The sequence below is a fragment of the Lupinus angustifolius genome, unplaced genomic scaffold (assembly GCF_001865875.1).
Source record: "Lupinus angustifolius cultivar Tanjil unplaced genomic scaffold, LupAngTanjil_v1.0 Scaffold_74_5, whole genome shotgun sequence".
NCBI classification, from domain to species: Eukaryota; Viridiplantae; Streptophyta; class Magnoliopsida; order Fabales; family Fabaceae; genus Lupinus; species Lupinus angustifolius.
Window position 1 is genome coordinate 1,537 of NW_017723541.1, and position 26,861 is coordinate 28,397.

Genomic DNA, 26,861 nt, shown 5'->3' on the forward strand with positions numbered 1-26,861 from the left:
TGCATTCCATATATCCAAGTCTTGAGATTATATGAAGATTCTCATTCTGATTTTCCAGAAATTATAGCACTCTCAAACAAAGCTTGGAGGGCGGTTGATGTTGGAACCTTCTCATAGGAATGATCTTGAGGCCATCTTCAATATAGGATCAGGCTTGAGAAACTTACTCAAAAAATAGCTTTGGTGCCAATTGTAAGACTCAGATTGCAACTAAAGGGGGGGGGGGAGGGGATGAATTAGTTGATTTAAGATTATGACCATTTTTTCTGCAATATCAAGAGTTAAGAACATCAGAAATAATTTGCAGAAAAAATCTAAACTTTGATTTTTATGCTTCAAATACTCACTTTAATTTAAACTTTTTTAATTTTGAAATTTCATTAATTTGAACCTATAGGACTGATGTTGATATTTATACAAGGTGTAAAAATTATGATCTATATGGCATGATTCCTCCTCATCAATGAAAAACATGTAATTTAAACATTTAATTATGGTTTAAATTTCTCATTTCAAATATTATCAAAAAATTTGTCCACTTAACTTTGTGTTTCCTCAATTTTGTTTGATATTTCTTTTAATGTAATACCAAACTAGTTAGGCCATATTAAATATTCACATAAAGTAAAATGTGAAACGTTCGATTTTTATGAACAATAATTATTAGCTATTTACCCATAAAGTAAAATATATCATTGATTATACTAAAAACTAGTGTTATATTGATGATCATTTGGTTTCGTGACTTTTTTTTTAATTACACCAAATTTTGTTCTCAGATATTTGGTCTCATAACTTCATCCAAAGGAATGCATCATATTCAATTGGCAAAAGACAAATTTGAGTTCAAGAAATAATTTGATCAATATTTACTGTTAGGTAAAGGACAAGTCTTACCAAATCCATATTGGTTCATAATAAAATGTACTCATAATTTTGAAAATTGTTCAAACATTGTAGATTATATCAATAGCATGTATCAATGAATGAAGAATAACAATAGTGGCTTTGATTGCTTTTACAAGTATGAAATATAATATCACTCAATCCAATAACTCTCTTGTATACTAAGTAATATTGCTCAATAGGTTTGTAAAACTTTGAAACAATTACTTCAAGTAACTCAGAAAAATTCTCTTTTGAATGTTTAAGAACTAAGTGCAGAAAAATAGTGAGAGAATTTTTTTGAATCGTGTGAGAGTTGTATGAAAGTTGTGTCTTGTAATTATGAGTTTCAATGCCTTTATATAGGCTTTCCAACCAGCCAAAATGCCTCTTTGAAAGGGTAGGAATTGATTGGAATGAAACCATGTCTTTTGGGTTGAAACCCATTCACTTTGAATTTGAAAATCTGATACAACAGCTCTCAGTAACCGGTTACAGCATTGAGTAATCGGTTACCCAAATGTTCTGTCCAACATTGAATTTAAAATTCACTTAGAGTAATTGATTACTCATATTAGAGTAATCGGTTACTCAAGAACGTTGAAACTTGAGTAATATGTTACCCAAAGTTCAGTAATGGATTACTCAGTTCAGTTTTTGTTGGATAACTGATTTCTCACTCATGTAACCTGATGCTCAGATTTCAATAACTAGTTACACAATATTTTGAAAAATATTTTATTTAAACTTGAAGTGTTTCAATTTTCTTTTAAAATATTTTGAGCAATACTACTATTATATATTCAAGAGTATAGGATAGAAGTACTTATTTAGACTTAGACTAAAAATATTGAATATCTTGAAGCTTGAATCTTCATTGTCTTCATAAGTATTCTTCCTTTTATTCTTTTTGGCGATGTTGGTGTCTTCATCAAAACCGTGTCAAGATCAGGAGCAGAAATCTTCTTCACACAGACCTCCCCTAAAATTTTAATGAAATTATACAAATCATCTTTTTTTTGGACCTATACAAACCACCCCTGATTTTATGTATCTACGTTGCACGCAATACCCTTGTTGTTAGTAGAATGTTAAATAATATTATCATATGCTTATCACATGTCATTTAATGACAAAAGTACCATTTTACTCATATAAACTTTACTTCAACACTCATCTAATTAGAAAGAATAGTTTCTCGTCAACCAAAACCAATTCCTCTCTTACCTATCTAGCCCATCTCATTTATCATCTATGTTCAATGTCAAGGTATCCAATATCTTCCTCTCCAAAGAATTTCTTTCCCTTTTTCTCTTCTTCTATTTTCCCCATTGCATCTATGACTGCCTACATTCAGAGCTTTTTCATGTTCATCTTTGCTGCTACATATTGCAACTCATTCACTGTCTAAAAGCTATTATATACACAAAGCAAATATTGAAATTAAGTTATTGAATAAAGTGTGGTTTTGTAATATATATTTTAGAGAATATTGAAGAAGCCTTATAGAATAGATTAATCAAATAATAGAGTATAAGTCTTTCCATCTAAGAGACAATACATTATTCCTTGTTCTTGCACTCCTCAACTCATAACTCATTCCCTTATTCTCTTCCTCTGAGTTTAACTCGTCCCTTTATGATACCACTTTCGTTGCTTCGACAAGGAAATAAAAAAAATAGTATTACTATATGTTGTTTTCACTTTGCCACATTCGTTTACCTCTCCATATTCTTCTTTTGATTTGGATTCGTGGTGACCAATTTCTTCGTTTTCAAGTAAAAGCTTTGGACTTGGGTATCCTTACCTTGCGAAACTCAAGATTCAAATTCTCTGAACTCCATGGTGGAATAAATACTCACATTCAAATCAATATCAATCTCTGTATTCTTATTAAGAAAAGATACAGACCTTTTATCATCTCTGTGAATCAAAGAAGTTTCTTGAATGGAGGGTGGTATCAATGAAATAGTATGGAGAATCTTGAAGAAGCCCATTTGGGCATTGAAACATTTGATGGGTGGAAGGGATGTAGGGATGTTTTAAAAAACGCAATGCAAAACACAAGAAGAAGAAAGTCACCCACTAAAAACTATAGAAAAGATGGGAAGAGAGTAAAAGAAAGAGGATGTGCAGAAATAACAATCCTAGATTGTTTGAACTAGATGGTATTTTATCCTCTCATTTTAACTTTTAGTTAATGGTGATAGACTAAAGTGAGGTACGTGTAAGTGTAAAAATGGGAGAGGTAATATGCATAGTTTCGCTAAAACTTATAGATGTCTATGTAATTTACTTTAATATTACTAACTAATATAGAAGAGATAATAATTTTAAACCATTTGTTAAAGTAAAATATATGACTTAGTGATATATCATATTTTAGAAGTATAATTATTGATTGTGTTTTTTATTATCCACAATTATAGTAAAAATTTAGTGAAATTCATATAAATTTTGTAGTTTTAAATGAAAGCTGACCTTTTTATACTATTATAACTAGTACATTGACAGACACTTCATGTCTGCCGATCCGCATTCTTATTTCTTAGTATTAAATATTTAAGAGAACTGTATTCTATTTTTTGTGATAAAAGAAATATGAAAACGAATTGTAATTCTTTTAAAAAAACTACATTGATAATATGATATTTTTAGGTATGTAACTTTTTCTAACTCCTATTAATATTTTTTATTATGTATAAAAACATTGTAATAATAGTTAATTAGAAGGGTAAAATAGGCAATAAGAAATTACACAATAGTAAATAGTTATAAGATGTTTTGGCTTTATATATAACTAGCGTGTTGACAGGCACTGCCGACCCGCATTCTTATTTCATAGTATTAAATATTTAAGAGAATCGTATTATATTTTTTATGATAAAAGAAATATGAAAATGAATTTTAATTCTTTTAAAAAATTACATTGACAATACAATATTTTTAGGTATTAACTTTCTCTAACTCCTATTAATATTTTTATTATGTACAAAACCATTGTAATAATAGTTAATTAGAAGGGTAAAATAGACAATAAGAAATTACACCATATTAGGTATTTATAAGATGTTTTGGCTTATATATAGTATAGATTATACGATTAAGCACAATATAATACATTAAAACTTGAATAAATCAAAATTAGAAACTTGACATGATAAACTTAAAACTACATATTCTCTCTTCCTTTCCATTTCTAGTTTCTTCCCTCCTCTTCTTTCCATAGAGAGAGAAAGAAAGAGAGAGGGGAAGGGTTACCGGCCACCCCCGCCAAAACACCCTCCTCCCCTCTTCCATTCTCATTTGAAAATCAATTCTCGGAGCCACCCACCTAACCGGTAACCCATCACATTTCTTCAAAACACTTTCTCTATCATATTCAAACTCTCTTCATCAATTCCTTCATTATTTCATTTTCCTCTGTTATCATCGTCCTCAATAATCTTCTGGGTCTTCAAGGATTTTCGAAAAGGTTCAGTTTTTATATTCATTCGGTTATGGCTTCGCCAATCTTAGAAGCTCCTGGATCCAACGACACTTCCACAGCTACAAGGAAACAAACCAAACGACCCAAGTGTAATTTTTATCTTCAATTTGATTATTTATGTTTTTGGAATTTTTAGCTCAATTTATGGATACCCATGTTTTTTTTGGTAATTTGTTTGTGAACCTTGTTTTTGTTAAGTGCATATTGGTATGGTATTGTTAAGGTTCATTTGTTTTTGTTGAATTTATATTTCATGAACAATAAGTGTGTATTGTTTTCCTTGGTTGTTTCTATTGAAATTTTTTATGCGTTTCAGATTCGAAGTTTACACAACAAGAATTACCAGCATGCAAACCAATTCTTACACCACGAGCGGTAAATCTGCGAATTTGAATATGTATTATGTAATCAATTATTATATATGTAACCTACATGGATTTATAGATAACTTCTCCTGCAGGTTATATCATCATTCTTGATTGTCACTATCATATTCATTCCGATTGGTGTTGCTTCTCTACAGGCTTCTCGCAATGTATGCTCGAGTGAAATGTCATCCTTTGTTTTTTTCTTCTTCTTGCAGCTCTATGTATAATGCTGAGGGCTGACTTTGGTTTTCATATTATCTATCTATCAGATCGTTGAAATTGTTGATAGGTATGACTCGCAGTGCATACCCGCAAATGTAACAGACAAGGTAGCATACATTCAGAGTACTGCGGATAAAACGTGCAATAGAGAGCTACATGTAATTTTCCATGTCACCAATTTCTCCTTTTTGTTGTTTAACGGTTATCTTTCTATTGACTCTGTTCCCATTATTGATGAATTATGAATTTCAGATTTTGAAGATCTTGTGTTTTATTCAACTTTGCTCTTATGAATAGGTCGAGAAGCATATGAAGTCTCCTATTTATGTTTACTATCAGCTTGACAACTTCTACCAGAATCATCGTCGGTATGTAGGCCTTTTATTTCTCATGCTTCGCATAGTCCTTATCTGTTTGAATGTCACACGTATGAAGTAAGAGGAATTGGTTTAAAGTAACAAGGATCTATTGGTTTTTTCTTTGGCGGATCTTGAAATTTGTTGCTTTTCTCTCCTTCATTAATTTGCAATTTTGAAGTTGGTTTGGCCAACAGTAGATTCTAATGCATATAGTTCATTCAATTGTTTTTATTCTGATAAATATGTTGATTTTCTGCAATATAGGTATGTTAAAAGCCGAAATGATGAGCAGTTGAGGGCTGCTGGAAAAGCAAACTCAACAAGTGGTTGTGATCCTGAACATAAAGTCAATGATATGCCAATTGTACCTTGTGGTCTAATAGCTTGGAGCATGTTCAACGACACGTACAGCTTCTCACGCGACAAAAGTAATTTAACAGTGAACAAGAAAGGCATCTCCTGGAAGAGTGATAGGGAGCACAAATTTGGAAAAGATGTTTTCCCAAAAAATTTCCAGAATGGTTCTATTATAGGCGGTGCTCATCTCGATGAAAACATACCAGTAAGTCTTTACACTAGCTTGTGTTTTGATTGAATCTGTCATCCAATGTATTATCCCTTAACATATGTAAGCATTTACAAACATTTCCATTCCTCCTTGCTTTTTGTTTCATTTTTATGATTTTCATTTTCCAATACATTCCAGTTCATTCCGTGAGTGTCGTGTCATTCTCATTTGTTAATTTGCATCAATGAGAATATGAGATAAGTTGTTCACTTTTCGAATTTTGTATGGATCAGTTGAGTGAGCAGGAAGATCTTATTGTCTGGATGCGAACCGCTGCTTTGCCCACTTTTAGGAAGTTGTATGGTAAGATTGAGGTGGATATGGAGAAAGGTGATGTCATACACGTGACGTTGAAGAATCACTACAACACATATAGTTTTAATGGCGAGAAGAAGCTTGTACTGTCAACTGCTGGCTGGCTCGGCGGGAAGAATGACTTCCTTGGCGTTGCTTATCTCACTGTGGGAGGATTGAGCTTCTTTTTGGCTATGGCTTTTACTGTTCTTTATTTCGTCAATCCAAGGTCAAAAAAATCTCCAACTCCTTTCTACTATGCAAGTTCCTTTTTGAAACTAGACTTTTTATGGGGTAGCTTAGTAGGCTTTCTTATTTTGTTGCTTTGTTTCTTGCATATGTATGTGATGCTGATTGCATTCACTGTCTGGTTATGTGGCTTCTTACCACATCGTGCATTGTATGTTAACTGTATTCCAAATTCATTTTGTAACTCATGGAATACTTGCTGATGTTCTCTGACATGTGAAGATTTAAGAAGGAAAAAAAGGAAATCACATTGACCTCCCTTAATGTTTGACTTAACTACACTGGCACCCCCTTGTTCATATAATTTTCCGAAAAAAAATCGTATTATTCCTGCGAGGACTACTAGTGTGGGAATAAAACCCCATTACAGTGTTTATTTTGGTTAGAGATCAGTAAGAAAATCTTTGATTAGAACTTATATATAACAAATAACAAAAGGCACAAGGTTGTTTAAAATGGCAGGTTTACATTTTGTTGTACATGATGCATGTTTTGTCCTTTCTCTCCCATTTGTCTCCACTGTAGAATTAAAATTTGTTCCTTGGTTGAAATAACAGTGTTATATTTCAACAGGCATGCACAATGACAATTTATATTATTAGTATTAATCTTTATGTCTCTCTCTTTAGGCAACTTGGAGATCCCTCATATTTGTCATGGAATAGAAATGATGGAGGGCACTGAGCAGAAATGTTATTTATGCTTGCTGTTGATCTTTGAAGATTGTTGCAAGGCTTGGATATTCTGTGGACTACATTGGTGGGTGTAATTTTGTACATCAATGATATTAATACAAATACAAATACAAATTTATAACATTCTCTTATTTTTCTTCTTCTTATTTGCTAATATTCTGAAGTGACCAAAAGGTCACGAGTTTAAATTCTGGAAATAGTCTTTTCAATTGCAGGGGTAAGGTTACATACGGTTATCCTCCAGTAGCCTTTACTTGTGGCCTTCTGCATCAGGATTGGAATATCTTGTAATGTCTGGTATATGGGCTAGTTACTTATAAATATATGGCCACTTCAGTCTTCTGAAAGAGTTAGTGAGATCCTCTACATAATGTTTATAAATTAGATGTGAGAGTAAAATATATTACAAGTAGCACGTGGTTTTTTCTTATTAGTTATGTGCTATCATACTAATTTTAACTTCGTTATTATTGTGTGAATACCAGTACTTTTCATATTTAGTATTAGATGGAAAATGATGTCCTTTTTCCATTAATAAAGCTGAAAGATCTAATTTCTTCAGTAATAGATCATCTAGTATTGGAATATGAGGGGGAAGATTCTGATAATCTATTATTTTATTTAAAAAACAATTAAAATCTGGACGGTTGAAAAAAAATGTTGCCCCATGTAAGTATTTGTATCCAGTATTTGGAGAGGATCTTTACTATATGATGTGATATTTTGTTTCTTCAGTTTGCTTGCTATCATAAACAACTAAAGAGGGCAGCTGTGAACACTCATTTTTTCCGGTCCAGAAAAAGCTCAAAACTTTTTAAATAAAAAATAATATAATTCCGATGATGATTTTCTAAAAATAATAATAAACATGTTACGTTAGTGTTCCTAAATCTAAATGAGTAGGTTAATTAAAATAACAAAGTCAAAATAAAAAATCAAACTAATTATTGTAAGATTCTTAAATCTAAGTGATTAGGTTAATCAAAATTCAAATTTAAAGTAACTAAATTCTCAAAAATGACTTTTTCAAAATTATAAGAAGATTTGTAAGAGGATTTGGTAGGATAGTATATTACTGATCAAGTACAAATAAAAATTAAATTGTAAGTAAACTTATGACACACAGGAAAATCAATTCATCTCTTCCTTTTTTAATTGGTTGGGGGCTATATTAACTTAAAACTAAACATGCACAAAATTTCTCTAGCCAGCAACTACTTTTTATCAAACAGTTAAGAAGAGAGAAATCAGCTCATATTTGGACAAAGAAGTGGATTAATTAACAAAATCTTTGACACATAACTTCTTTCCTCAATAGAAAAATATACACATTGTCCTTGTAAATTTTACGTTGTTGTTATAGTATTCATCATTCATATGCATACTTTCATTCAAAGATAATTTTAACACATGCATGATGGAGTGTGAAAAAAGAAAGCATCTCATTAATCACTGGTAGACAAATTGACATCCTTCATAACCTGTGGATAACAAAAAAAGTAGTATTAGTGATATCAAAGACTAATAGGAACATAGATTAGTTAGAACTTTATTTGGTTCAATGGAAACATATGTGTTTAAGTAATCAAAACTAATAATCAATTAATCTGAGATAAGTTAATAAAACTCACTAGGATCCACTGAAATCAAAACAGCTATCCCTCCAAATGCACAAGTTCCACCAGCAGCCTTTGTCCTTTGCCATAAACTATTAAAAGCATATGAAGCATGTGCAAATACAGTGTTGGGCTCAAAGCATGGCCCATTGGGCTGAATTGGACTACAATCTGCTCCTGATAAACAAGCATAATCCATAGCCTCTTGTATTATTGGTTCTGGGACTGATGACTTAGCCACACACCATAAGGCCATAACTGGGACACTGTAGGGTGGTGGTGGCACACTTGGTGGTGGATACACAATTGGAGGGTGAAACATTGTTGGACTTGGTGGGCTGGGCTCATAATAAGGTGGGTTCATTGTTGGCCCAGGTGGGCCTGGGAAAATGATGGGAGGGTTTAGTATCGGTTCGGGTGAGCCCGGCATTTGACTAGGCGGGCTTAGAACAATTTGAGGAGTTGGTGTGGGTAGAGACCCAGATGGACCTGATGGGCCCAGTATTGTGGGTGTTGGGCTTGGAATAACCGGTGAGGTGTAATAGTAAGGTGATGGTGGTGTTGGAATGCTTGTAGGAGTAGTTGGTGTTGGTGATGGGTACACACAAAATGGTGGGTTATTTTCTGGCAATGGAATTGGAGCTAGTGATTCATAAGGAGGTAAAGCAAATGGTGAACTAACACTATAAGGTTGTATATTTGATGAATCTAGTGGGTTAAGATCAATATGCTTAATGATTTTTAACTTTTTTGTGTTTTGCTTGTTGAGCAAGTTTCTTCTATGTTTATGGCCTTTTAATAGTCTCATTGATTTATCTGCATCTGCAAAGGGTGAAGTAAAGAGTTTACTAATGAAAAAAATGTTTTGGAGATAATCTAACACAAATGCCTGAGCAAAAGACAAACTTTGAATTAGTGTATGGCAAGCCAATATCAATATACAACTTCCAAATGTAACCAATATGTGCTAATTTAGAATTGGAATTATATAGTTAGTAAACTCTCCTATTTCCTTAACTTAGAAATTTGTAATGAAAGTAATGTGGATAGAGTAATGTGGATAGAGTAAACTTACCACAAAGAGTGAGAGAAATAGTTGCTAAAGTCAGATAGAGAAGTATTCCAGCTCTTACTCTCAAGTAAACCATGCTTGTTTCCATGAAAATTTTCCAATATTGGGTACTATAATGCCACAAGATATATAAATGCACACAAGTTCTAGAGGAATGAAAGACTCAAGCTTGGTACACTGGCATGATTTTATAGAAGCAAAACTTGAACAGCCCAAGAATTGCAGAGTCAAAAAAGAGTGTAGACCAATGCCAAGTGGTTCTGTTTGGGATAAAGATTGATTCTTTGGATGGCACAACTTTGATCCACAATCATCTTTGCTTGAAGATTATGCATGAAGGATTGCCAAAAGTGTATAAAAGGTCTTACAAATATGTGTAGTATTGCTATTCACTTCAATTTCTAAATATTTGTTGAAGTTAATATAACGGTAGTAGTATATATGCTTGCTTCTCACCATGGAAAAGATGAAAAATTTGGTCTTCTAAGCCCTTTTTATTTTGCTTGCTTTCTACTCAAAGTTTTCTCTTTCTCTCTTGTGCAAACACCACAGTGGCAAAAAAGCATGCAACCTATTTTAATTGCATATCTCACTATCATTTGTAAAATAGATTCAAAAAATTTGAAACAAAAAGTGATGGTGTTCATGTCATTTTCCAACTCATTGTACAAGTTAAGATGCTTAGGGAATAAAGCTTTAGGCTACATTACCATGTATTGAACTTGAGCATATACTTTAGGGTACTTTTTTCTTTAAAACAAAGGAGATAATGGTAATAGTGAGTTGGGAGGGGATGTCAAAAGCAATTAGTTTTAGATAATGCATGAGTAAATTTTCTAGAAAACATTTTTATTGAAGTGAAGAGATTGTCTTTAATTTGTAATAAAAATAATAACATAAAATAGTTGGTATCTATGATTTATGTTCTTAATAAGCATGACTTATACAACATCTCAGTTATGAAAGAAACTAAACAAGTAGAATCATTTTTGTGATAACCATATTTTTTTTTATATTACTAAGGGTATCATTCACCTTTTGGTAAAGAAATAGTATATTTTAGGATGTGGGATTACCTCTCCTAATAAGTGTCATTCACATAAATCACACCCTTGACATTTTGTTCATCTTATAAATCTAACAGAGTCTTACACTACTAGACTAACATCTTGTAAAATCATTTTTTGTTTCTTAAATGGATACATGTAAGTGACATGAATATTTCCATTAATATTTGACTGGTTTTATATAAAGGTTTGATTTGTAACACTTGTAAACATCACGGGGTCTATTTAATTATTTTTAAACTTTGAGGATTAATTTGCACATACTCCAAATATTAAGGGGTGAAGTTGCATTTTTTTCCTTGGGGAGAGAAAATTCTCCAAATAAGAAAAATAAAAGAAGATTTACATCACGGGAGAGATAATTTTTCAAACAAGTAAAGTACATTTTGAACATCACAAAAAATGAAAAAGAAGATTTAAATAACGGGGGAGAGAAATCTTCAAATAGTAAAAATTTAAGATGAAGAGTGTTCTTTCCTAGAACACAAAGGTATGGAACAATAGTTGATCAGTTGCTGAGGATGGAGAAGAGGAAGGACGTCGAAGTAGCAAGATGATGCAGAAGAGCTGGACCCGCCGATGGAGGTACCTGAAAAGGTTCTCCGACGATCAAGTAAGTGTATGAACTCGGTGTTAAGTGTATGGGAATATGACAATATGAAGGTAGAAAGTAATAGAATCAGTAATGCTAGAGAATATATAGATTGAGATGCTTCCTGTTGGTAGAGGCTCCTATTTATAGAGGGGGGAGTTGACTTTTAGGCTCTTGGCAGGTAGTGCAACACGTGGCCGACCAAGGGTATTGTCGGGGGTTGCTTTTTCCGTGTCAGGCGGTCTGCCAGGACCGTATTCTATGCCACTCTTGTCTTTTAGCCTGTGGCTGGTTTGGTAGCCGTTCTGCCATCTGTCTGTCGCGCTGGCGGGTGGGTTGGTGAGGTACAGAAGGCATGTCAGGGGTGTCTCTAAGGTCAACTCTGGTGGGCCAAGCATACGGGACCTACCTCGGCGACCAAGCATGCGTCTCTTTGGTTCACCGGGTAGGAACAGTTGCCCCCAGTCTGCCAGGATGCTGGGCGAGCATGCTAGGAGACTCTACACGAGCCTCGCACGACTTGGATTACCTGTGGTGGAACAGTTGCCCCCAGTCTGCCAGGATGCTGGGCGGGCATGTTAAGAGACTCTAATGATCGTCAAACGACCTCTTTCAGGGTGGTCTGGCTGTACGAGATTTAGCGACCTGAGATTGGAAGGTCGTTGATTGAGCTGGCCAAGGCGCCAGACGAGGATTGTTAGAGATGCCCCTCGACCTGGTGATTGCCTAACTGGGTGTATGATCTAACTTGAGCAGCTAGGTGCTTCTTGAGATTTCGTGACGTGTCTCTTTGGTTCCTCGCGCCACGTGGTGGGTATTAATGACCTTGAGTAACGTATCAGTTGGGGTGGGACGTTTCATCATTATCTGTTGTGACCCTTGATGTCCGTCGAACTTTGTCGTGTCATGGGAGTGACCGCTGGTCATTCAAATGCCAGCACGTGGCATGACCTTTGGTTTCCGCCGAATTTTCCTTGTTTTTCGTGTTTCCGTCGGATTGCACTTGAGTGTTTTTCTACGGCCCTGATGAGGATGAGGATGGGCCTGGCCACTGGGCCCGTGGTCCAGGTTCTTCTATAAATAGAGGGTACCTCGTGGCTTTTCCTCTTTTACGTGTTTCCAAAACTCCTAAATTCTTTCCGCGATTTCTTTGCTTCCAGCGTGATCTTCTTCGAGATTCTTCCTCCTTTCAACTTCTTATAAATCCAGGTAACACTCGTTTCTCAAGGTTTACATTTGCGATTACGAATCTGATTCTAACGTGGAGATCCTTCTTGGACCTCCACCGTGTTTCCAAAAACCGCCGCCCTCGTCTTATGCACTAGTGGAGGTTCTTGGGCCGTTGAGCATCGTCCCCCTCCTCCTAGAGGTGGAGGTGTAGGGTTTCATTGGAGAGGTGTCGACGATTACTTGGCCTCACTGCGTGCCAAGTATGAGTTCATTTTGAGTGACAACTCTGAGTCTGAGTCTGATGACTCTTGTGATGGCAGGTTCATGATGACGAGGACGTTTAAGGCAAAGGCTCCTCAACTATCTATTCCAGCGGAGATGGCCGGGGAGGATTCCCGCTATTGATGGGTCGATAGGGAGGTGCTCGGTACTCCTAGCACGTTCCCCTACGGGACTCCCCTCAACATACTTGTGGCCAAAGAAACTTTCTATGGTTTCGAGGTCAGCGCCCCTAGGCCAGGGGAAAGGGTCTGCTATAACTTTACAGAGGAGAAAAATGATAAGTACACCTTCTTCCTTTACGAGGCGTACTACCGGCGCTTGGGGCTTCGCCTCCCCCTGGAGGAATAGGATGTGCAAGTTCTGGCGCACCTGCAGATTACTCCTAGCCAACTGACTCCAAATTCGTGGGGGTTCATTCGAGCGTTTGAGATTATGTGCAAGGCGGCGGGCATCCCTTGCACATTAAAGTTGTTCTTTTGGATGTTCCGCGTCGGCCACCGCACCAATTCTGATGAAGATAAGGAGGGTCGCCACGGATGGACGAGTCTACAATCTCGGCCCAGGCGGGGGCTATTTACGCTGTTCTCGTCAAATGAGAAAAAATGGAAAGGTGGGTATTTTCGGGTGAATGTCAGGCGGGCATGGAACGGCTGGTGCCTTAGAAAATCCAGCGAATCGCTATTTCCCTTTGCGTGGAAAGGGGACATCCATCAACGCCCTTCCAAGAGCTTTCTAGTGGAGAATGAAGATTTGTCTCCAAAGGAGGTGAAAGCAGTTGAGACCATGACTTACTGGATAGAAGAGGGGGGACTCCTACCTTGTTCGGCCATCCGTGATGAGGGCGGGGCTTTAGCGGACTTTGTTGGTGGGTGGGCTGAATGTTGACTGTTTTTTCGGCTTTGTTTATGTACTTCTTTACCTTTTCACTGATGATTTTCTTCCTTTTTGTGCAGTCGAACTAAAAGCCAAGATGAGTGATAAACTGAGGAAAAGCATGATGTTGAAGAGGGTCGCCACCCTGGTTAAAAAAGACGATGTTGTTTCTAAACGTCAGAGGACAACTTCCCCCGCCCCTTGCTCTACTGAGGGGTCTCCCAGCCGGATGACAAAAGCAGCCAACTCCAATGAGTGGGGGGGCGCCCTTCGAGGGAGGCGTCTCTGCCTGAGCAGCCTGAGGACTTGATGGACCAGGAGCTGGTTCAAAGGGCTGCTGATTCGCCTATTGCTGCGTCTACTGAAGCGGCTCTTCCTGCTGATCCGACTGGAACTCCTCGGTTTGCATCGACGAGGGTAGAAGAAAGTGCCGGTACATCGACGATCCCTGCCTCTGGGCAATCAGCTGGAGTGGACGCCGGTCGCTCCTCCGTTCCAAGCAGGAAGAGAAGTTCTAGGGGGAATCATGATCGCCTTTCCCCTATCAGCGTCCCCAAAGTGATTGATCAGGCGCTTCTGAACGCCCATGCTAAGGAGGCCTTTGACAAGTTACCTTTGCCCGTCCTGCTGCAAAATGTGAAGGGGAGTGTTGTCTTCATAGCTTCCATCCAGAAGTACCTGGAGATGGATAGGGTTTTAGAGTCGCGGATCGCGGACGACGTGATGGTGAAAATCCGGGCTCTGCATGAGGCGGAGAAGCAGAATATGGTTGATCTTCATTCCGCCGAGAAGGGGGAGTTGGTCAATCTAGGCGAGGTCGCCAGGGCTCAGGTAGCGGATTTGTCAACCCGTGTGGGTTTTCTTGAAAGTGACAAGATAAAGCTTATCGCCAGGTGATGGAATCCGAGGGGGCGGTCCGTGCCAAAGAAGAAGCGCTTCATCGGTGGAATGAAGACATTCGTCTTGCGAAAGAGGAGGCTGCGACTTGGAAAGCTCGTGTTGAGGTTGCTGAACAAGAAAATGCCGCACTTTTAGGGCAGGTGCAGGCATTGGGGGGGGAGAAGGCATCTCTGGAAACCCGGGTTCGGGAACTGGATGAAGGACGGGCAGCTGTTGAAGTTGAAAAAGTGCAGCTGGAGAAGCTTGTGGGCGAAGCTGCCATAGACGCATGGGATAATGCCCAGTCCCAACTGGCTCTGGCTTTTCCAAACACCGATTGGACTTGGATGCAGCTAGGTGCCTATGTGGAAGATGGGCGCCTGTTGGTGGGGGATGACAACGACGATCCAGTTTTGATGCCTTTTCCTGGTCAGGGTGGGGGAACTTTGTAATTTTGTCTTTTAAGTATCTTGTAACATGTTTCCCTTTAATGAATGAACAACTTTGCGATAATTCTTTTGTTTAAATTTTGTACGCAAAATGTCTTGATACAACTGCTGGACGATTTTGTCTTTATGAACAACTTTGAGTGTATGGTGGATTTAATTCTGAATTTGAACGCCTTTAGCCAGGCGAATGCATCAGGCAAGGGTGGTGAAAACTAGCCCCTTTGGTGAATGTAGAAAATCATTAAGTGAGATGGCACCAGGCAAGGGGGGCGAAGACCGACCCCTTTTGTGAATGTAAAAAACCATTAAGTGAGATGGCACCAGGCAAGGGGGCGAAGACCGGCCCCTTGGGTGAATGTAAAAAACCATTAAGTGAGATGACACCAGGCAAGGGGGGCGAAGACCGGCCCCCTTGGGTGAATGTAAAAAACCATTAAGTGAGATGACACCAGGCAATGGGAGCGAAGGCCAGCCCCTTGGTGAACGTAAAAAACCATTAAGTGAGGCACCAGGCAAGGGGGGGCGAAGACCGGCCCCTTGGGTGAATGTAAAAAACCATTAAGTGAGGTGGCACCAGGCAAGGGGGGCGAAGACCGGCCCCTTAGGTGAATGTAAAAAACCATTAAGTGAGGTGGCACCAGGCAAGGGGGCGAAGACCGGCCCCTTGGGTGAATGTAAAAACCCAAGGCTGGGAAATGATCTTTCAAAACAATCTCAGAGTATAATATCTCGTTATCATATATAAGTGGAAAAGATTACAATAGAACGACCAACCGCGCATGGGGTTGTCGGTTAGGCATAAAATATTCGGAGGTTGGCGGCGTTCCAAGTCCTGGGGATGGTTTTTCTTGCCAAATCTTGAAGCTTGTATGCCCCTTTGCCAATCTTGCTGGTTATGCGGAAAGGTCCTTCCCAGTTAGGTCCTAACTTGCCTTTCACCCGTTGATGACAACCTCTAGGGGCTGCCTTAGAATTATAGGATCGTTTAGCTTGAAATTAGGCTTTGTGAATGTGTGAATTCGGTTTTGTGAAATTAGGGCAATTTTAGGGTTGATTTGCTTCGGTTTGGGGTTGTATAAGTAGGCTAGGGATTGTGTATGGTTTGAGATTTTATGGCCTCGGTTTGGTTACACGAAATATGGACCATGTTACAAATAAGTCCCAACCCATATTACATGAATTAAATACTAAAAATACTTGAAGGAAATTAAACCTAAGACTACATGAGAATGCAATCTCATTTATTTGAATAATGCAAATAAAATAAACCAAACTATGCTATAAATTCTTTGCAAGAACATGGCCTCCAAAAATCATAGGTTGCCCCCCTTGGTTTACATCATACCCTCTTTCTTGAAAAGAATTTGTCCTCAAATTTGAGGTATCACCACCTCCTGGATCAAAGACCATCTTCTTGAATTGTAACAACCAATTCTCCACATATTCATCATTGATTATACCCTTGATGAATAGTCCAGCAATAACACATGCACCAAATAGTAATTTTGTGAGGAAACGTTCATCCTTAAAAAACTTCGTAAGAATTGAGTCATCAAGGCTTGTGCTAATCACATCCATATGAATAACTTGCCCAATGTAAAAGTCAGCCTCCAAAATGTATGGATGAATAGGTGCTTCTTCTTTAATAAGGTTCACTCCAAATTCCTGCAAAATGTTGTGAATAAAACTAGGCAAAGACTTGTTAGTAGTAAAAAGAATTTCTTTAACCTGGAGTGGAGGTAGGGGCTGTTTTGGAACCAAAATATTCTCACTTCCCTCTTTTTGAACTTTCTTTTCACACACAATTGCCTTTTTCTCCTCCTGAGACTTGTTAGTAGTAACTAAAATTTCTTTACCCTGTAGTGGAGGTAGGGGTTGTTTTGGAACCAAAATATTCTCACTTCCCTCTTTTTCAATTTCCTTTTTACACACAATTGCCTTTTTCTCCTCCTCAATTTTTTTCTTCAGAGTCTTCTGATCCTCAATCACTTGTGTAGGAGATAAGGGACGTAACACCAACTTTCGATTTTGGTGAAAAAAAGTGTATTTGTTTGAAAATCCATCATGGATGGTCCTCTTATCCATGTGCCATGGACGACCCAAACGTATATGGCTGGTCTCCATGTGAACCACATCACAAAGAACTACATCTTCATATTTCCCTATTGAAAAGGGAACCTCCACTTGCTGGTTCACAATAATCCCCCCAATCTCACTTAACCATTGTAGTTGGTAAGGAGTGGGATGTGGTTTAGTCTCAAGGTTTAGTTTTGAAACTAACCTTGAACTAGCCATGTTGGTACAACCACCATCAATACTTAATAGGCAGATGTTTCCTTGGACCAAACACCTAGAAAGGAAGATGTTTGTCCTTTGGTTGGCCTCATTGGCCATGACTTGGGTTTCAAGCCAAAACTAGCTCTGATGACCACTTGATGACAACCTCTTGGGGCTGCCTTTGAATTAAAGGATCGTTTTAGCTTGAACTTAGATTTGTGAATGTGTGAATTCGGTTTTGGGGAATTAGGGTAATTTTGGGGTAGATGTGGCTTCGGTTTGGGATGTATAATTAGGCTAGGGTTTGTGTATGGTTTGTAGGATGAAGGTGAAGGTGGAAAAGAATGGAAGGTGAGGAGCGCCACAAGCAATGCTGCTTGATAAGCTATGGGGTTCGCCACAAGCAAGGATGCTTGATAAGAACAAGTATGGTGGTGGCCACGGCCAACCTAGGTTTAGGAGAAGTGCTCTCAACTAAAACAATTCAAATTTACTCAAAATAAAACTTAACCTTTATTAATGATTTGATCAAACTATAAATAGGCAAAGTTGCCTTGGCTGAATAGATAAAATAGAAGATAGAAATCAAATTATCTTCTAGTAAACATAAAAATAAAATCCTAAGTAATATCAATTGGTTGAGCTGAATTGCTTGTTTGACTTAGTCTTGAGTGTAATTCGGTTTTGGTGGATGGTTGGCCGAATTTGTTGAGGAGAAGGAAGAGACTTGATCAATTTGACTTCATCTTGAGGAACTAATCATATTTAATTTGAATCCAATCTGATTTGTTGTTGGTTGGAGATGAGATTAGGATTCCCTATTTTATAGCCTTGTGCACCTTAAAAGATTGAGCTTCCTATCTTCTTTCCTTGTTTCTAGCCGTGTGCATCTTTGGGAGATTGATTAATCTCTCTTTAATCTTCATATAATCTTCTCTTTATCTCCAAGTTTGAAAACGTGTGCCATATACCCTTGAATTCAAATTCAAATCTATCTTCTTTCAAATCCAAATTCAAATTCAAATTCAAATTCAAATTGCTAAAACAAACCTATCTTCTTTTAAATTCGTTTTCCCTCCATGCCTTATCTCCTTGTTTGCCTTAGAGATAAAGTGTTAGCTGAATTGCCTTATCTCCTTGTTTGTCCTTATAGATAGAGTTCCTTACGTGCCTCCTTCCTTGAAATGATCATGCATTGACTTCCATTTGCCCTAGCCACGTGAAAGGCTTACCCTTGAACCTAAGTGAACTACTTGGTCACGAAATATGGACCATGTTACAAATAAGTCCCAACCCATATTACATGAATTAAATACTAAAAATACTTGAAGGAAATTAAACCTAAGACTACATGAGAATGCAATCTCATTTATTTGAATAATGCAAATAAAATAAACCAAACTATGCTATAAATTCTTTGCAAGAACATGGCCTCCAAAAATCATAGGTTGCCCCCCTTGGTTTACATCATACCCTCTTTCTTGAAAAGAATTTGTCCTCAAATTTGAGGTATCACCACCTCCTGGATCAAAGACCATCTTCTTGAATTGTAACAACCAATTCTCCACATATTCATCATTGATTATACCCTTGATGAATAGTCCAGCAATAACACATGCACCAAATAGTAATTTTGTGAGGAAACGTTCATCCTTAAAAAACTTCGTAAGAATTGAGTCATCAAGGCTTGTGCTAATCACATCCATATGAATAACTTGCCCAATGTAAAAGTCAGCCTCCAAAATGTATGGATGAATAGGTGCTTCTTCTTTAATAAGGTTCACTCCAAATTCCTGCAAAATGTTGTGAATAAAACTAGGCAAAGACTTGTTAGTAGTAAAAAGAATTTCTTTAACCTGGAGTGGAGGTAGGGGCTGTTTTGGAACCAAAATATTCTCACTTCCCTCTTTTTGAACTTTCTTTTCACACACAATTGCCTTTTTCTCCTCCTGAGACTTGTTAGTAGTAACTAAAATTTCTTTACCCTGTAGTGGAGGTAGGGGTTGTTTTGGAACCAAAATATTCTCACTTCCCTCTTTTTCAATTTCCTTTTTACACACAATTGCCTTTTTCTCCTCCTCAATTTTTTTCTTCAGAGTCTTCTGATCCTCAATCACTTGTGTAGGAGATAAGGGACGTAACACCAACTTTCGATTTTGGTGAAAAAAAGTGTATTTGTTTGAAAATCCATCATGGATGGTCCTCTTATCCATGTGCCATGGACGACCCAAACGTATATGGCTGGTCTCCATGTGAACCACATCACAAAGAACTACATCTTCATATTTCCCTATTGAAAAGGGAACCTCCACTTGCTGGTTCACAATAATCCCCCCAATCTCACTTAACCATTGTAGTTGGTAAGGAGTGGGATGTGGTTTAGTCTCAAGGTTTAGTTTTGAAACTAACCTTGAACTAGCCATGTTGGTACAACCACCATCAATACTTAATAGGCAGATGTTTCCTTGGACCAAACACCTAGAAAGGAAGATGTTTGTCCTTTGGTTGGCCTCATTGGCCATGACTTGGGTTTCAAGCCAAAACTAGCTCTGATGACCACTTGATGACAACCTCTTGGGGCTGCCTTTGAATTAAAGGATCGTTTTAGCTTGAACTTAGATTTGTGAATGTGTGAATTCGGTTTTGGGGAATTAGGGTAATTTTGGGGTAGATGTGGCTTCGGTTTGGGATGTATAATTAGGCTAGGGTTTGTGTATGGTTTGTAGGATGAAGGTGAAGGTGGAAAAGAATGGAAGGTGAGGAGCGCCACAAGCAATGCTGCTTGATAAGCTATGGGGTTCGCCACAAGCAAGGATGCTTGATAAGAACAAGTATGGTGGTGGCCACGGCCAACCTAGGTTTAGGAGAAGTGCTCTCAACTAAAACAATTCAAATTTACTCAAAATAAAACTTAACCTTTATTAATGATTTGATCAAACTATAAATAGGCAAAGTTGCCTTGGCTGAATAGATAAAATAGAAGATAGAAATCAAATTATCTTCTAGTAAACATAAAAATAAAATCCTAAGTAATATCAATTGGTTGAGCTGAATTGCTTGTTTGACTTAGTCTTGAGTGTAATTCGGTTTTGGTGGATGGTTGGCCGAATTTGTTGAGGAGAAGGAAGAGACTTGATCAATTTGACTTCATCTTGAGGAACTAATCATATTTAATTTGAATCCAATCTGATTTGTTGTTGGTTGGAGATGAGATTAGGATTCCCTATTTTATAGCCTTGTGCACCTTAAAAGATTGAGCTTCCTATCTTCTTTCCTTGTTTCTAGCCGTGTGCATCTTTGGGAGATTGATTAATCTCTCTTTAATCTTCATATAATCTTCTCTTTATCTCCAAGTTTGAAAACGTGTGCCATATACCCTTGAATTCAAATTCAAATCTATCTTCTTTCAAATCCAAATTCAAATTCAAATTCAAATTCAAATTGCTAAAACAAACCTATCTTCTTTTAAATTCGTTTTCCCTCCATGCCTTATCTCCTTGTTTGCCTTAGAGATAAAGTGTTAGCTGAATTGCCTTATCTCCTTGTTTGTCCTTATAGATAGAGTTCCTTACGTGCCTCCTTCCTTGAAATGATCATGCATTGACTTCCATTTGCCCTAGCCACGTGAAAGGCTTACCCTTGAACCTAAGTAAACTACTTGGTCATGAATATGGACCAATGTTACAAATAATTCCCAACCCATATTACATGAATTAAATACTAACAATGAAAATAAACCTAAGACTATATGAGAATGCAATCTCATTTATTTGAATCAATGAAAATAAAATAAACCTAAGTAGAAAGTGACCTAAGGACATAAATGTCCTCCTCACATACCCTCTCCTGGGTCAATTGTGTCCTTTGAGACCTTAAGGATCCCTGCCTTGGCTTTGGCCCTAGTTGTAGGACCATCATAACTTCTCTTGCCCTTGGAATCAAAGGCTGCCCTAGGAGGGTTTACATCATCCCCTCCCTCTTCAAATGAATTCGTCCTCGAATTGCCTTCATTCTTATCCTTTTTCCTATCCTTGCCATGATCTTTCAAAGAATGGCTAAGTGTAGAAAAAATTTCAGCCTTGGGAGTAGGAACAATGTCAAGTGTAGGCTTGGCCATGGACTTGGCTTTTGCCTCACTTTCCTTCCTTTCTTCTTCAATCTTTGCCCTTAGCCTCTTTTGGTCCTCATGGACTTGTTTAGGGCTCTGAGGGGCTAACACCACCATGTGACCATGGTGCATAAATGAGATCTTGTTGGTGAAACCATTATGGCTAGTGTTCTTTTCATATTGCCATGGTCTCCCCAACAACATGTGGCTAGCTTCCATAGGAGCCACATCACATAAGACCTCATCATGGTACTGCCCTATGGACCAGGGTGTACCAAGAGGAACACCTGAGGAACTGTTGCTTCTCCTTCGAGTCGGGTGGTAGGTTACCATGGAGGATGTATCGGACGAAAGGGCCCAACTAGTTGTCTGGGATCTCCACTTGTTCCACTGCCATGACACTTGGGTGGTAGACTGTTCCCTGGACGACGGACCGATTGTTCCCGAGGCATTTGGTACTGGCGAGCTTGGACAAGATATCTGCTCGGGCGTTGCTTTCACGGGGCACATGCTGAATGGTCGCTTCATCGAAGTCGTCCATGAGCTCTTTTACTTTGAGCAAATATTTCCCGAGGAGAGTATCCTTGGTCTGATATGCACCTGTAATTTGAGACACGGCTAATTGAGAATCACTGCAAATTAATACCTTATGGGCGCCTACTTCTTTTGCTAGCTGTAATCCGGCGATGCAAGCCTCATACTCTGCCTGATTATTGGATGTTGGAAATGTGAAGGTGAGGGAATGTTCAATGGTTACTCCTTGCCCGTCCTCTAGCAGAATTCCAGCCCCGCTGCCTCTTGGATTAGAAGACCCATCGACAAAGATAGTCCACACCTGCTCTCGATCGCCCTCTAGTGTGGCCAATTCGGCCAGGCCATGAAATCAGATAGGACCTGGCTGTTGATGGCCGTGCGAGGTTCGAAACGGATGTCAAATTGTGAGAGTTCTATTAACCACGTGATCATCCGTCCAGCCAACTCCGGCTTATGCAAGATTTGCCTGATGGGCTGGTTGGTTCTGCCAATCGTTGCATGAGATTGGAAGTATTGGCGCAACCTTCGCGTGGCTATCAACAATGCATAAGCCACTTTTTCCAGCTTCTGATACCTTAGTTCCGGGCCTTGTAGGGCCTTGCTTGTGAAGTAGAGCGGGTTTTGACCTTCTACCGTTTCTCGTATCAGCATGGCCGCGACTGCTCCGTCGGACACGGCTAGATATACATACAGAAGCTCGTCAGGTAATGGCTTGGAGAGAATAGGTGGGGCAGCCTAATATTGCTTGAAAGTGTTGAACGCCGCTTCGCAACTCTCAGACCATTCAAACCTCTTGCTCTTCTTCAACAATTGAAATAAGGGAAGTGAATGTTTGGCGGTGGACGGGAGAAACCTGGACAGCGCAGCTAGTCGCCTATTCAACTGTTGGACCTCCTTGATCGTGCGGGGGCTCCTCATGTCGATGATCGCCTGGAATTTGGATGGATTTGCCTCAATCCCTCGACTAGTCAGAAGAAACCCGAGGAATTTGCCTGCCTCCACTCTGAAAGTACATTTTTCTGGATTGAGCCGCATGTTGTACTTGCGGAGTTGTTGAAAAATATTTTCCAAAATGGATACATGATATTCGCCGGGGAGGCTTTTGGCGATCATATCATCCATGTACACTTCCATGTGTTCTTCAGTCTAGCCGACAAACACCTTGCTTATCATCCTTTGATAAGTCGCCCCAGCATTTTTCAACCCAAAAGGCATGACAGTGTAGCAGTAGGCGGCCTGATCAGTGATGAACGTTGTTTTCTCCTGGTCGGGAGGGTACATCGGAATCTGATTGTACCCGGAATATGCGTCCATGAAGGACATGTACTGATAGCTTGAAGAATTATCACCAAATGGTCAATGTTTGGAAGAGGATAAGGGTCTTTAGGGCATACCTTATTGAGATCCGTGTAGTCCACGCACATCTGCCACTTCCCTGATGGTTTCTTCACCAGCACAACATTCGCCAACCACGTGGTGTAGGTGATTTCGCGGATGAAACCCGCCTCTAGCAACTCGGCTACCTCAACCTTCAAAGCGACCTCCTTGGTCCTGTCAGCCCTCATTTTGCGCCTTCTTTGCGCCACCGGTTTAGCACCTTGTTTTGTCGTACCGATGGCAGACAAAGGAAGGATCTATACCAGACATATTTGCCGCTGACCAGGCGAACAGGTCCTGGTTTGCCTTCAAAGATGTCTCCAGCCTCAACCTTTGGCTTGGCGGAAGGGTACTGCCAAGGTACACTACCTGTCTTGGGGATTTGCCCAACTGTAGAGTTTTTTCCCCCTTCTGGTTGTGGTCGAAAGTCTCCTTCATCCGCCCGGACATCCAGTTCTACCATATGCACGCCTCGAGATCTTTTGGAGGGGGGCGTGCTGTTTGCTGAAGTGGGGGCGGAGACTCATCTGGTAGCAACTGCGAGCCGAGTGCTGGTCCCTTTTACTGTGCAGACTTGGAAGCTGATTGAGAGGAACTTCATGCATAGATGGGGCGTAGAGACGATCGCTTCAAGCCTATTCAAAGTTGGCCGGCCGATAATGGCGTTGTATGCTGAATCGCATTGGACGACCAAGAACTTTGTTTGGACAGTCCTGCTCATAGGGTGGTCACCGATTGTTAGCCAAATATCTACATATCCTCTGGGGTGATTCCCTGACCGGAAAATCCGACCAACTGTCCATCATATGGTAGGAGATCGCGGTCATGGAGTTCCATTTTTTCAAACAAATCCTGAAAAATGATGTCAGATGAGCTACCCTGATTAATGAATAGGCGGCTAACCTTCTTCTTATTGAGCTTGGCGGTGATGACGAGGGGGTCATCGTGCCCTCGGATGACACCTTCATAATCGTGGTCGTCAAAAGTAATAGGGGGAGCTTATCTGTAGCTCTGTCTCTGCTGAGAGTTTCTGGCAGCGACGTGCATTACCTCCCACACATATTTCTTCTAGGCGGTCCTAGAGGTACCCCCGGCAGCAAAACCTCCTGAAATAATGTTGATATCAATTGGGCTCCTTGGCCTTCAGTTATCTGTTCGGTGCCTATTCGCTTGAGGCCGTAGGGTAGGGCGCCGTTGTTGAAATTATGGGGGGGGCCGCCTTCTTGAAGCTCTGGACGACGATGTTGTGGCGATCGCCGACGTTGCTCCAGGTCTGCAATGAATTGCTGTAAATGACCAGCCTGGATGAGATCTTCGATGGTATCACGGAGCTGTGTGCAGTCATTGGTCAAGTGGCCGAACATACTATGATAGTCACAGTATTTGGATCGGTCTTGCAGGCCTGGCTTGGTAGGGCGTGGGCGTGAAAGTTGGACGAGGTGAGTGGAGAGGACCTCTTGCAGAATCCTTGAGCGGCTGGCGTTCAGGGGGGTATAGGTGGAGTATTTGGCCTTTTTAGTTAGTGAGGGTAGGTCGCGGGGTAGGTCGTGGAGTCTTGGCCGTTTGGTTTCCCGTGAGGGGTGATGTGTTTGGGGCTCGGTATGGGCGTGGATATGGTAGGTTTCTTCCAGATTGATGAATTGTTGGGCTTTGGAGCGGAGGTCCTCCATGGTAAGATCGGTGTATTTGGCCAATTCCGTGCGAAAAAGACCTTCTTGAAGTCCCATAACGAGGACATACACTGCTACCTCAGGGCTTAGAGTACGCACCTTCATAGCCTCGGTATTAAACCGATTTAGATATGCCCGGATGGATTCATTAGATCCTTGGCGAATGCCAGACAGTGTGTATGATGTCCTGGGTTGCTCCTTGCTTGCCGTGAACCTTGTGTTGAAGGCTAAAGCTAGAGTTCCCCAAGTGTTGATGTTGTTTGGAGCCAGGCGTGTGAACCATTGGAGGGCTGCCTTTTTAAGAGTCAAGGGGAAGACCCTGCACATGATGGGGTCGGTCGCCCCATGGAATAACATAGAAGCCTCGAAGGCGTCAAGGTGATCTTGTGGGTCTGCCATTCCATCGTACTGGTCCATGTTTGTGGGGCGGGTGAAGTGAGAGGGTAATGGGTAAGCCATGATGGTAGGTGTAAAAGGATGTCTAGCACCGCAGGAGTGGTGCGGGGTTGGTTGGGATGGTGGGCGGGACTCGCTCGCTGACTCTTCACGGTTACTTTCGTGAGTAGGGCGTTCCGAGTGATCCTCAGGGTTTATTTTGGATTGGCAGAGTTCTTGTATTACGTCGGCTTGCTGCTGGATGAGCCGCTCCTGGCGTTCCAGCATCTGGAGGAGGTGATGGGATGGTTGTCTTGGGGGAAGAGTACTTGGGGCAGGGTCGACTTGACTGGTAGATAGAGCTCGGTTTCTGGTAGTCACCATGGTGTGAGTTGTCCCACAGACGGCGCCAATGTTCTTTCCTAGAACACAAAGGTATGGAACAATAGTTGATCAGTTGCTGAGGATGGAGAAGAGGAAGGACGTCGAAGTAGCAAAATGATGCAGAAGAGCTGGACCCGCCGGTGGAGGTACCTGAAAAGGTTCTCCGACGATCAAGTCAGTGTATGAACTCGGTGTTAAGTGTATGGGAATATGAGAATATGAAGGTAGAAAGTAATAGAATCAGTAATGCTAGAGAATATATAGATTGAGATACTTCCTGTTGGTAGAAGCTCCTATTTATAGAAGGGAGAGTTAACTTTTAGGCTCTTGGCAGGTAGTGCAACACGTGGTCAACCAAGGGTATTGTCGGGGGTTGCTTTTTCCGTGTCAGGCGGTCTGCCAGGACCGTATTCTGTGCCACTCTTGTCTTTTAGCCTGTGGCTGGTTTGGTAGCCGTTCTGCCATCTGTCTGTCGCGCTGGCAGGTGGGTTGGTGAGGTACAGAAGGCATGCTAGGGGGTGTCTCTAAGGTCTGGTGGGCCAAGCATGCGGGACCTACCTCGGCGATCAAGCATGCGTCTCTTTGGTTCGCCGGGTAGGAACAAAGAGAAAATATTTTTACCTTAGTACTGCTTGAGGAATTAAGATTATGGTATTATATTTATTTTCATATTAATTAAAAAGAATATTGACTCTTAAATAATTTATTTATATATGATAATAAAATAAATCTTATTTGGATAAATTCATTGAAACATTTCCTCAAATATGGAAATATATTTTTAATTCCAATTTTTCCCTTGAATCTATCCCAATTAGTCTCATGCCACTATAATCAATCATGGAAACAGAATCACCACAAAAGTTCATCAAATATCATAAACAAAATAGAGCTTTGGAAAACAAATATGAAATGTAAAACAAAATAGTTTCAAACAACTATTCTTAGCCAGGAATCAAGAATTCTCTTTATCAATCCAACCATTTCTTCAGTTGAGGGGGTTTGG

At 39.7% G+C, this 26,861-nt stretch overlaps 2 protein-coding genes across 2 annotated transcripts; one reads left to right on the top strand and one right to left on the bottom strand.

Annotated features, from left to right (window-relative positions):
• The first annotated feature begins 4,069 nt into the window (after window positions 1-4,069).
• LOC109339358 (ALA-interacting subunit 3-like) lies at window positions 4,070-7,253 on the top strand. The gene is made up of 8 exons (XM_019576779.1): window positions 4,070-4,464; window positions 4,692-4,750; window positions 4,836-4,910; window positions 5,013-5,123; window positions 5,263-5,333; window positions 5,589-5,886; window positions 6,126-6,415; window positions 7,065-7,253. The coding sequence occupies exons 1-8, from the start codon at window positions 4,386-4,388 to the stop codon at window positions 7,117-7,119; spliced, it is 1,038 nt and encodes a 345-aa protein (XP_019432324.1). The 5' UTR covers window positions 4,070-4,385; the 3' UTR covers window positions 7,120-7,253.
• A 1,055-nt stretch (window positions 7,254-8,308) lies between these two features.
• LOC109339359 (leucine-rich repeat extensin-like protein 1) lies at window positions 8,309-10,196 on the bottom strand. Its single transcript, XM_019576780.1, has 3 exons — window positions 9,822-10,196; window positions 8,762-9,568; window positions 8,309-8,611 (listed from the first exon to the last, which is right to left on the bottom strand). Exons 1-3 carry the CDS (start codon window positions 9,904-9,906, stop codon window positions 8,580-8,582), a joined length of 924 nt encoding a protein of 307 aa, XP_019432325.1. The 5' UTR covers window positions 9,907-10,196; the 3' UTR covers window positions 8,309-8,579.
• Window positions 10,197-26,861: the final 16,665 nt, after the last annotated feature.

Excerpts from the sequence above, each read along its gene's own strand:
- LOC109339358 (XM_019576779.1), top strand. The coding sequence starts at position 4,386 with ATGGCTTCGCCAATCTTAGAAGCTCCTGGATCCAACGACACTTCCACA. Across the intron at positions 4,465-4,691 it reads ACAAACCAAACGACCCAAGT|ATTCGAAGTTTACACAACAA; the intron begins GTAATTTTTATC and ends TATGCGTTTCAG. Across the intron at positions 6,416-7,064 it reads CTTTATTTCGTCAATCCAAG|GCAACTTGGAGATCCCTCAT; the intron begins GTCAAAAAAATC and ends CTCTCTCTTTAG.
- LOC109339359 (XM_019576780.1), bottom strand. The coding sequence starts at position 9,906 with ATGGAAACAAGCATGGTTTACTTGAGAGTAAGAGCTGGAATACTTCTC. Across the intron at positions 9,569-9,821 it reads TATTTCTCTCACTCTTTGTG|ATGCAGATAAATCAATGAGA; the intron begins GTAAGTTTACTC and ends CACCCTTTGCAG. Across the intron at positions 8,612-8,761 it reads TTTGATTTCAGTGGATCCTA|GTTATGAAGGATGTCAATTT; the intron begins GTGAGTTTTATT and ends TGTTATCCACAG.